This window comes from Phaenicophaeus curvirostris, chromosome 8 (assembly GCF_032191515.1).
Source record: "Phaenicophaeus curvirostris isolate KB17595 chromosome 8, BPBGC_Pcur_1.0, whole genome shotgun sequence".
NCBI lineage: Eukaryota > Metazoa > Chordata > Aves > Cuculiformes > Cuculidae > Phaenicophaeus > Phaenicophaeus curvirostris.
The window spans coordinates 5,591,714-5,604,072 of NC_091399.1; the positions used below are offsets into that span (position 1 = coordinate 5,591,714).

At 36.0% G+C, this 12,359-nt stretch overlaps 1 protein-coding gene across 1 annotated transcript in view; it reads right to left on the reverse strand.

Moving 5' to 3' along the window:
* CDC14A (cell division cycle 14A) overlaps positions 1 to 12,359 on the reverse strand; it is a 57,910-nt gene that overhangs the window by 23,610 nt on the left and 21,941 nt on the right. The window contains 2 exon segments of the mRNA XM_069862203.1: positions 203 to 269; positions 8,946 to 9,025. Coding sequence (XP_069718304.1) covers positions 203 to 269; positions 8,946 to 9,025 — 147 coding nt within the window.

Genomic DNA, 12,359 nt, shown 5'->3' on the forward strand with positions numbered 1-12,359 from the left:
TATAGTATGAAGTAGAAGTACAACCTTCTTCCACTGCCACTACTCAAACACAGTTCTCAGTAGCTTAGGCTTCACGACAGCATACTACTCACTTACACACACTTTGCTTTGAAAAGAGATTTTCTAGTGTGTTTTAACAGTATTTTCCTTCACTTTTTAAAAATCTAATCAAATCTGTTTTGATAAGGACAAGTGTTATTACCTTATTTATTCCCTGTAAACAGTCCAAGATTGTAAGATTGTACGTGCAGTTCCCAAATGAAGCATCCCTGTAGATTTAATACAAATTAATTTAATAAACACAGAATTATTTTAAGACCTCAGGGAAAAGGTGCACACAAAGTATATTCAAGGTATTCAATCCTCTCTAAGAACTCTGAATTAATGTTCAAAGAAGACACCTTTTTAGAAGCCTGGTCATGCTAAAGCACTGCCCTACCAAAGATGTAGCTCAGCCTAAATGCAGTTATATGCTGCAAAGTACTTGAAGTGCAGATTTTACATCAGCTAACTACATTCACTTTTTCTAAATTATTTATGCCATCCTGGCAGAGCAAGCTTTGCATCCTTTCTCAGTTGTGTAAGGATAGCACCAAATAAAGCAAAACTTCAAACATTATTCAAGTCTTAAGTGAGTTACACTGTGTAACAAGGAAAGACAAACAGACTGGTAGTTTGGATTTCATTTACAGGCTCCCACTTTGACGCCTAACTATGGATGTAATTAAAAATTACCCAGATATTACTAAAATTTAAAATTACTTAACTTCAGTTCTATTACTACAAAAATAACACTTTCTCTTTAAAAGATCACAGGATACCCCAAAGTGAAACATATCCAAGTAATAAGAGACATTAAGATAAAAACAAATAACACCACCAAAAATAACAGTAACAAATGCATTGTGGAAAAAAGAAAAAGTACTTTTCAAAGAGTGCTTCAGACCAGTTTACATTGTAACAATATTCTGCTGTGGCAGATTATTTCCTCCTCACTCATTAAAGAAATCTTTTACAGTTTTGCTCTAAGCTATCTTATCCAGAATGCTAAGAACTGCAACTTACCAGAATAGCAAAATTTCAGGTTTCAGCCAGATACATCTTTCATCTACAACTCATTCAAACTTTCGATCTTTCACTGAAAACTTTCTTAATAGTCTACTTGCTCTAAGTAGTAAGGATTTTTGTATATCGATAGGCTCCTTCAATCCCAAGTACTTTAACATTAGGGTATTCTCACTTATTCTTTAAGAGCAGAAAAAGTATAGCAGTTTTGAGCAAGCAATAATCATACAAAATGTATTTAAAAAAATTAAAAGAGACAATTTTGGTAATGTTATATTACAGGCAGGCTATTCTAGAAAAGCTTTCAAGCTATTATATTATTAAAAAATACTTAGGAAAAATGTTTTAGAATGGAAATCTAAAGTGTGAATAAACCTTCAATCCAACAAATAAATATTTCAAAACTAAAAGACAAAGTATTTCCATTACTTTACATAAGCTGAATGTACCAAAGCTATAAAGTATAAACTTTACAGACAATACATTTCTGACAGGGCAAGGTTGGATAACAGATCATTCTAGCACAGCAACACTCAGCAAACAAAAACAGTCTTATGAGCAAGGAATCTTAAGACCTCAATAGGAACACAGAAAATATTTAAAAGCTGCAACAAAACTGTTACTGTCTGAAGGGGCTGACAGAAATAAAACCTAAATCAATGCAAACCACAAAATTAAGTATTTAGAGAAATATGAATTTAAGATAAGATGGTAGCGGGCATTCTCTATTACATGTTATTTTGCTATAACAGGAATATAATTTTGATTTTATTTATATGTACATAATTAGATCTTCAACTAGCATCTGATACTGCAGGACATAAAACAATACTGAGGAAAAAAAGGCACACAATCTCTAATCCACTAATATGAAGCACTATGAGAGCGAGAGAGAGAAGCGAGAGGAAGGGAGTACATTGAACTTGACCTAGACACACAAGATAAGCCTATCACAATTCCAGGTGTATGGCATTCTTAGCTAGAGTTCCCACAGACAAGTGATAACCAGTGGAGTGCACGTGGGTGCTGGCAGCTAACATTCAGTGCTGATATCATCTGTGCCTCAAACATCTCATTTCTGTTGCTGTGTGCCTAACCATGAAAGAGGTGAAGAAAACAGCGCTGCTGACACTCCCCATCCACACACAGTGAAATTCTAGAAAGACTGAAAGCCAGCAAAAGACCAAATAGGTGAAGTTTTGGAAAGAACAAATAAAAAGCTGTCAAACCTAATCCCAAATTCCCAGAAACTCAAAGAATAGCCGTATTCTAATGTTTTTTTAAGGAAATGCAAAATATTGGGTTAACAGCTGAAAAACTCACAATCTCGTTTATCTTTCGTGGCAGAACGCAATAGTGTAATGAAATCATAAACAAGCACCAGATATGAATGATAGCACAGCATAGCAGTGAAATAACACCTGGAAGAAGTAGCTTAATACTACCTAATGCTTCAAGGAAAAGCGTAAGGTTTGATGAACTGTGAGCATATTATATCAGAACTTGCCATAATGAATCTCTTTCTCTCCCTCTGCCCCTCAAATACCTCATGGTAAAAAAAAAAAACACAAGTAAATCATAAAAGTTCCTTTTTTCTTTAAAGTCACAGTAATTTTTATTTTAGCACTCAGGTGTTTTGCAAGGGAAATCCAGGAAAAAAAATGGTATATATAAATATAAAATTTTCTGGTTCCTAAAAGCACAACTGGATGATTAGAAACAATTCCAGATGCAAACTCCATTCTGAAACTTTATTGTTTTATGCTCCAGAACTTTAAGCTAAGCTATCCACAGGTATTAAATTTTAGGTGTAAGAACAAAGACGTTAATCTGGCAGAAGTATAATCCATGAAAACTCTGCATGCTGGATCCATTGATATACTAGAGAGATATCTGAAGTACAGGTTAAGACAAATGCTTGTGGACTCAGTATTAGGAGTTGAAACCCAAGCTACCAGTTTCAGAACACCCAGCAAGCAACAAAATGCACTTTAGAGAGCTGTTTCAAATACTAAAGCAATATTTTAAAAAGCTGTTTATTTATGAAACAAAGTCACAGTGTACTTATGTAGTGATATTTTTTATATTCAATCTTCCTATCAAATAGATTATTTCATATTATTTCAGAGAAGCGTTAGGATTCCTTTAGCGTTCAAAGAGCATTCTGCAGAAGTATTAGAGCAGACAGATGCTTAACGCCAGTCTTACTGCCAGCTACATGCCTAGAAAGGCCTTGAAATACTCAAAAGGCAAAAAGTCTACCATGACCTGATTTCCTGAATGTTTTAAAGAAATTACTGAAGTAAAATAGCTTTTTGTCTAGCAGGACCTGCTAGAGGTATGTGTGCAATTATTTTGATTCTTTCTTCATTAAAAGGAAAATCAAAACAAATCTTCCCCCCATCACTTAGATGATTTCCTCCAGGCTGAGGCTGAGTTATCATGTTCTTTTTCTATCCCAGAAAAATCAGTCAGAAGTCATGGCAAATCACTAAGATCTGTAAATATTTAAAAAACAAATTTGATCTTATTTTCTGAATCCTTCTGAATTAAAAACTACCACAGAACAGATAGTTCAATTTCACCATTTTTTGTGTCAAAAGACTTTCCTACTGATTTTGTATAAATTTCCAGACCATAGATAAAAACACTGGATACTGTCCAAACTAGTACTAACCTTTACAAAAATCCTGTTAAGAATACAGCTATTCTCACACCACCTTGACTTGAGAAGTCAATCGTATAGCGCTAGACCCACCAGCTTGCATTTTCTTTCTACAAATGACAGATGTAGTTCAAAGTTTTAGAGCAATAATTACTACTACTGATTTTAGCTTGCAAAAAATGCAATAGATTTCAAGCGGGCTATATTTCGTATCACAGAAAAATCAAATGCAAGCACTAGCAGTTATGAAGAAGAGCATTCTAAAGGAAAAATACCTCTACTAACCTCGAAGAAACGTAATATTTTAGATGAAATTTAATTCTAGACATTCTTCCTATTTAAAATTATTCTTCTTTGTCCACTGCACTTGTCAGCATCTTATCCCACAGAAAACGAATTTGCTTACGTTTAAGACAGTAGTTATTTTTAAATTACTAGGACTACTTATGCATATACAAAAACATTTAGGTGGTTTTATTAGAGGAAAGAGAGCTATTTGGATTTCAAATGTTATACCTCTTTGTTGAACTCAGGTGTCTGTGTTTAAAAAAGCATAGAAGAGAAAGGAAGACGCTGTTTCATATCAGAATAATAGAGCAGAACACATACAGGCATCTCCTGCAGTTTTACAGTGTGGGTGCTCTGATTTCTGTTGCTGATCACGTGTTTCATTACAGTATTCCTCCAGTGTTTTATGGCCAAACGCATAACCATTTCAGTTTTCAAAGAGTGTTTTACCAACTATTACCTGATAATACTCTATTTGCTCTCAAAATGAGATGAGATACAGATGTAGTGTGAATCTGAGCTGGCATTACAGAGCTGCAAATCCCACATCCGATTTCACAGTTATTGTAGCTGACCTCAATACTGCACAGCGCTTTCCCTTTCACCAAACCTCTAAACACTGTCAGTAACAAAAGAGTTTCTTTCCCCAGCACTTGCCAATAAAGAAACAAAATGCAAAAGCTATAAACTAAAATCTAGCTCTGAAATGCACGTCATATGCAGGGAACTGAACATTATAATACTGAACTCTATTGTTTTTTCTCTTTAATGTTAAGCCAGTGCAGAATAGTTTGAGGTAAAAATCTAAAACTTGGTTTCACAATAGGAAACTGGCATTTATGATGATGTAAAATGGTGTTAGCACCTTTTCTTAAATGGAAGTGAGAAGGTGTAGTACAAGAGCTTCAAGAGACTAGAGCGTCACCAAGTGACAGTAAATCAGCCAAAAATAAGATCAAAGCCTCTCAAAGACAGTAGCGCCTTATTTTCCAGCTTTGTCTTTAGTTTTTCTATTATAAAAACAAAACATGAAAACATCCATGTATCTTGTAACAGGGGCATTCTGATTTCCTTCCACCCCTGAACAATATTTGCTGAAGCTGTCTTTAAATGAAACACCAGTGGAAGATCTAAGCCGATTAAGGCTTTTTGAGGTCACCGAGCTAGATGAAAGTAGATCAGTTTCCCAGCGATCACATCATGTAAACATACCTCAGTGCTCCAGGAAGAATGTGACAATCCTGCACTTCTACCAATTGAGAACTGTCTATTATTTTCCAAATAGAAGACACTTCCGACTTCAAATTAACAATCTTGTTAAGTAGTCTAGCTCTAACACTTAACTAATCATTGCTCACTGATAAATTCTCGCATTTGAACTATCCAAACACAGATGCCCTACGCTACAGAAGTTACATAATATCTAAGCTTTAGGCTCCAAGAATAAATTCAAGTCAGTAAGTACTGAGTACCAACGATTAATATCTCAAATTATTTCCTTCCTAGACCACAGAATAGAAAGGAAGAGCTAAGACATTTGGATTATGTTTTTCATAGTATGTAAGAGTCATTTTAGTCCTTTTCAAGACACTAAAGATTCGTAAGGGGTGCAAACTTTCTCACAGCACCAACTTGTTTCTTCCCAAGTATGTGTTGGTGCCAAGCAGATACACTACCTAAGGCAGTGCTACTGTTTCTGGCACAGCTTCATTTACCCGAGCCTCTGTATCATGCTATGGTTTACAACAGAGAGGTCTGAAATATCTTAGAATGAATGGGACAGAAAATCATCTTAAAGGCCTTGGAAAATCAGGGAAGGAGGAACAAATTATTTCTTCCCCATTTCCAGCTAATCCAGAGGGCTATAATGCAGGCCCTCATCAGAGCTACTAGCCCTTCTCCTCAGCCTCAATACTTAAGCTCCTTATCTATCTATTCCAGCCTCTTCCTATGAATCTGGCTCCTAAATATTCCCCCCCCATCAGACTCCCCATTTCTTACCCAGACTCCCATCTTCTCAGAACCTTTAGTTTCTTTCCTCGCTTCTCTTTGTCTCGCCTCCTGTACAGCTAGATTCCACAGCCTTCTTTCGCAGCAGCACAAACCACACCACAGGTAACAGGATCTTAGGCTCTAACCCCATGCCAAAACTAGGCATAGTCCAAAGCAGGACCAAAAGAAACATAAGTGCTATCCAGCCCAGCACTATAAAAGAAAGAACACTCAAGAAATTAAGACAAGTTTCATTCTTCTAGCACAAGCTCGTAATGCTGTATTTCTTTTAGAAACTGCAAGGCTCTGCTCAAGAAGACTGCCTCCCTCCTATCCTCTAAAATAGCCAAAGCTTTGCATGGAAAAAAAAGAAAAAAAACAAATCCCAAAAACATACCAAAACCCGACGACACCACAGAAAACCCACCACAAGAAAAAAACAAAAAATCCAAAAAACCGGAATCTTATTTTTAGCCAAATGTTTATATCCCAGCAACCCAGGGCTTAAAGTACAGAGACAAAGACTGCAAGAAGAGTTAATGTTTCAGAAGACTGCCTATACATTTATTGACCTATTCTCCTGAAGCTGAGAAATACAATGAAGTAATTGTACTTAGGTAATCATTTTGACAACCCTGACTATAAAGAAAAAAAAAAAAAAAAGAAGTAATCCCTTTGCTGGTCACTGAAGGTGGCAATGTTTTCAGTTAGTACTGTTCCCCCTGGGAATCACGAAGCACTGTTTCTATAGGAAATGAAGCTATCTTCAGAAAATCTTGCTGTTTCTTTCATTTTTCGACCATTCTCTTACTGATACCAGAGTAGCTAACTATTCTGTCTTGGAAAAGAATCTTATGAATTCAAATTCATGAATATTTGCTTTGATAATTATTTAACACTTAAAATTAAAGAGTTTAGTATCCTACTCGTTGCTGTGGTTCTTAGCAGGCTCACAAGAAATCACTTTCACTACTCGCTATCAGTCAAGCAGAAATAGCACTTTCTTCTTATTATTACTGCTATTACCATCATCATTGTTCCAAGGAACTGGCTACAACACAAAGTCCTGTAGTCTTCGGTTTGAGCAAACAGGATTATATGAGACCCCTCTGCAAACACTATTCCTCTCAAGTTTTTCCACCTTACAGTTTTGGGATCTGACAACTAATGTTGTTCACTTTGTCAGAATCTCTTTTCTACACACCTTAATCTTTACTTCGGTGGGGGAAAAAAGAACCAAAAGACATAGCAATTCACTATAATTCCAAACAGTAAATGTTCTTAATCAGGGAGCAAGGTGCAGCTATTCTGTGGTAACATACGTCCTCCACTACTAGGACAGTTCTGCTTTTTAACCAAGTTTTCAATAAGCTAAGCTTAAGATTGTGAAAAATTTAAATCACTTCAGTATTAAAAGCTTTTCTATCAAAGAAATACTCCTGCTGAAGTTGAATCTCTGAGAATTTGATTAGAAAAGGAGAATCAGATTTTTTTATACTCCACTAAAATGCTACATTGTAATCCCCAGAAGAAAGGAAATTACCACAGTGAACCGTTTCACTTGTTGCTACCCCAAAATGATAAGGAGACAGAAGAATGTATTGACACAGTTTCTATGCTCAGAATAATGGAGTTCGCTTCAAAGAACTTATTGTAGCGATTTTCCAATAGCAGACCCTTCTGTGGAAAGGACCAAAGTAATTATTTCAAACTGGGAAAAGATCAGGAACCAAAGAATCTAAAATGTGGAGAAAACTATGTCATTCTTTGTTTAACATAAAACATCATTCCTGTATTTTATATAGAATTTGGAGATGTTAAAACACACTGACATGTTTAAAATAACTTATTTTTTTTAGGCATTTTACCAAGTATCTTTTACAATTACTTGAAAAAAACTATAGATATCAACAGCTCAGTAAACTTCTTGGGCTTTGAAAAGCTACCAATCACCAGGTAAACATATACACTTTCTGCCAATAAAAGCTATCACTGATTTGATACCTTTATTGATAATGTGTTTGATGGTTTAAGATTTCATAGTCAAACTTGTCTTCACATACAAATCTACCATCCCCATAGCTTATACTATATCTGGCTCCTAGGAAAGAGACAATCTGATCCTCCTTTGCTGAGTGGCTGTGGAATCAGATGAATTTGATATGGATAAGATAGGTCTACATTTACAAATGCCTCAGCTGACAGTGAATACTACTTGCAGAACACTGACCACCTTACAAAAGGGGGTATTGACCTTCTTTCAGATGCCATTTTTTGCCAGTGTCTGCATAAGAATAATGTGAGGTATTTTCATTCATGAAGCACAAGGGTATTCACAGTCCACACCATGAAAAAAAATCTGAAAGTCTCTTTATTAGACAGGCATGATAGCTAAAACTCCTCAGATCCAAGTGTCAATGTGACCTTAACACAGAGAATAAAGACAGATTGATAGAAATCACCTATGATTCACTGAAAACAGAAAGGCAAAGCAACCAAGTAACTGGAAAATCAGTACTTTTTCTGTAAAACAGAGAAGATATAACAGTATAAAACTGATTCATGTAAGCCTAGTGGGTTAGGCAACAGGTTATTTGAAAGATTTTAATGACTTCCAAACAGTAAAACACGGTACACCATGAAGAGGAGTTTTAATTGCTAAATCTCAAACATGCTAAGAACTATTTTCTAAGCCTGACAGTTTGCAAGACTGGGAGTGTTATTTAAAACTTAAATCAATGGAAATAGCTTTATTATTCCAACACAGGGCAAGTAATTCCACCAGAAGTAATAATTTTTTTTTTCTGGAAATCAGCCATTTTGATATATCATCTGTATCAGATGTGAAACCGTTTTCTAGGAAGGCAATCTGGAAAATGTATATTTAGCAAATTCTAAACCACAGAAGTTAGGCCCATTTCTCATGTTTACATACCTAAATGGAAGATATGGTGGATTAGATCCAGACAGAAGTGTTCTGTAAGCCTCTTCTGGTGTTTTCTTCAAGTATATTACCTAAAGGGGGTGAAGGGAGAGGAAAAAAAAGTAAGCGCTGAGCCTGAAGTGTTATTAATCACATGTATGCTTCCCCCAGCCCACTAGATTGTTAGAATGTATACTCTACTCCGTTATGACCAAAAGTCCACTTATCCTGAACTGATACTATCTTGATACTGCAGCAGCATAAACATCGCTGTTTCATTTAGCACATGCCCAATTTACATGTTTCTCAAAATTAATGTCTCTCTTTTTACCTGAACTGCCATATCCCCCTCTCCTTAACCTCGGAAAGCAAAGGTTTCCTGAAACCTTCCACCACCAAAGCAGATCACAATTTCCATAGGAAAACCCCTTTTATTCTGTGTTATCAGAACAATTGTTTCTAACTCAATTATCAGATTCTTTGCTGTTGGGGTCAAACCAGTAACTACTAATAATGAAACAGATTCAGCAACTGACTTAACGGATATATGTATTTACTTAATTCATAAAGTGGAGGGCCCCATTTCTTTTTATTTTTAAGCTGCAATGGTCTGTCTACATCAATGATTGCTAAGAAACAGTACCAATTTCATGCTTTTAAACCCTGCAGTGTAGCAATGCCATTGTGTTTTCACTCATTTGTAAATGATTCTTCCTATCTGTGAAAGAAGTCTCCTTTATATTTCCTTTATAGTCCCTCTTACCACACAGGTTTTACATTTAAGAACAACATATCCCATGCAATAGAATTAGGGGGACGGGGGGTGTATTTCAGCAAAATACACTGAATATATTCATGTCAATTAATGTCAATAATCACATCCATGAACTCACATTTAAAGCCTAAATTTCTGCTTATAGTCAAAAGATCCTTAGAGGGTAGCTCAGAGAACTCCAGGGAAAGATGAGTTTCCCTCTTACAGAGCAGGGAGTCAGAGATCTGAAGTAGGGGCAAATTTGTACTATTATATATGAAAGTTTTCCCATCGCTGCAGTTTTTATTTCACAGAAGTTATGGTTCTTCAAAGCTGTCTCTGCTCAAAGACATGTATACATGACACCTGGAGCCAAACACTGCTAGCTGTCTGTCCAAAAAACTCATAACAAAGACACCAGGATGGAAACAGGGAAAAAAAAAATTAAGAACACAGAAGGAAAGAGAAAAGCAAAAGAAACACTGAACGGAGCTCCTGAAAAAAACAAAAGTATCACAGATGTCAAGAATAACACAATGACTAAAGGAGGAAGGACAATAAAATAGAGAAGAAACACTACAGTACAGTAGTACTTAAAAAGTACGGATATCCATTAAGAAAGACCTAGGAGACCATTTCCTGACTCATCTCTATCAACAAAAACTAAGCAACTGAAAATTAGTTTCATTTTTCAATCTAATATGATGAATCTTCAGTCTGCAACACATACAAGTTAAAAAAAAAAAAACCAACACAAAGAGCCTGTAGTGCAGAGTTTGTGTAAATTGAACCTGTATCTAAGACATAATGCAAATAAAAGCCTTTTTAAAAAAAAAGTCGCTTTCCAGACAGTAACTATTCTCTTACAAGAGTTGTTTTACCTGTATCTGCCATTTTTGAATTAGAAGTGTATGCTGCTAAGATCACAAGAATTCTGTGAATCCAATCTAAAGCAATCTGAAGAAAGGTGTTGCTTGAAACGGCAAAAAAGGTTGCACGTGCTGCAGTAACTGAAAAGCCTTTGTACCTGCTGACCTCCCAGGGGAGGGATTATGAATTTGAGCGGTAGTGTGACATGCTTAGACTGCAAGAGAACAAACCCTTAAAGCTTCAGGCAGGGCCGAGTAGTCTAACCTGTATTTTTAAATTAGGAAAAAACACTCCTGCAAGCAAATGACGGAACACGCTGTGGTAGTTCACTATTATCCAGTCAAATGCAGTAATAAAACTACAAACTTAAAGAACTCAACAGCTTTTCCTCCTTACCAGCATTACAGAAGTCTAATAAAAGCCATTACTACATAAAATACACAAAATAATTGCGAGAAAGTAAGACCAGCCCATCTGCTGGGGAAAAGGAAAACAAGCTCACCGGATCTCTTTTCAGAGTTTGACACAGTATGAAGGCATTACATTTCACCAAGACTGCAGAAATGTCAGATTTTGGTCCACTAATCAAGTTTCAGTCTTTGAAGAATTGCAACAGACAACTACTACTTGTCTGCTGCAAGGGTAGAATTAAAGCTGTATGTTTACAAGGAGGAGCAAGTGTCAGAAATGTATGCTCTCTCTTCCCCCTCCTCTAGGAGCACCCACTCCTATAGGAGCATACCAGCATCCACTGGTATAGACAGACTAGTTTTCCTCCTGCTCCTCACCCCCAGAGAGTTCAAACCTTACTAGATAGCACAGTATACAACCAGGCAGGCGTTCCTTGGTTTCCAGCCAGAAAAGAAACATAACAAATACCATAAGCTTATAGAAAGAGGAACCCAAACCCCAATTCATCCATGTCATTAGACAGGAGAAAATGCAGTTGCCTTCCTAATTTCTTCAAGAATAAATTTTTTGATGACACGTGGGTAGTTCATGTAATCATTTTAGTATAATTCAGTTACATCTACTCCCTCTTGCCCCTCTGCGCCCAGACCGAAACTGCTAGGGACAAGTTGAGTTAAACCAGGCTACTTTAGTTTTGGTATACATGAAAGTACTTGCCATACTATTTTAAAAGAATTTTTAAAGACTATTTCTTTTAAAAATTAACTATTGTGGAAGACTACATTAAAAGCCCTAAGAACTGAAATAAGTCTCCAAACAGATGAAGGGAAAAGCAAAACAATACTAGCTTCAAAATATTCTCTGTGGCATCTTCTAAGACTTTGCAAAACCTAGCAGCACCCTGTTTCTGACATGACTGAACGGTGTCTGTTGTAGTCTTGGCCACTGAGGAGGAACCCTGAACTCCTCCATAAGATCAGAGAGTCTTCTGTTCTTCTAACACTTTAAATACTTTTTTCTTGTTAATCTGAATTTTATGACAGAAGTAATCTTTGTAGAATTCTTAAGAGCAAGGACAATTATGTAGCAACCGGACATGATAAACCCAAACGTATTGAAAGTCCATTGTAAAAATGGAATTTTAAACAATGCATCTTCCTGAGAAACAATTTACAAACAGGCAAGCTGTTGCCAATAAAGCTTTAAGAGTTAACTTTTGCTGAAGACGTTCTTATTAAAATGTTTTAATAGCTATAGGGTATTTCAGTTCAACTTATCTAAGAAGCTGTTTAATGGAACAATCTAAATTGCATAATCACCACTGAAAACCCATTCCTAGAACTTGATCCACTGTTTTCCACGTTTCATGTTACACTTAATATTTTAACAAC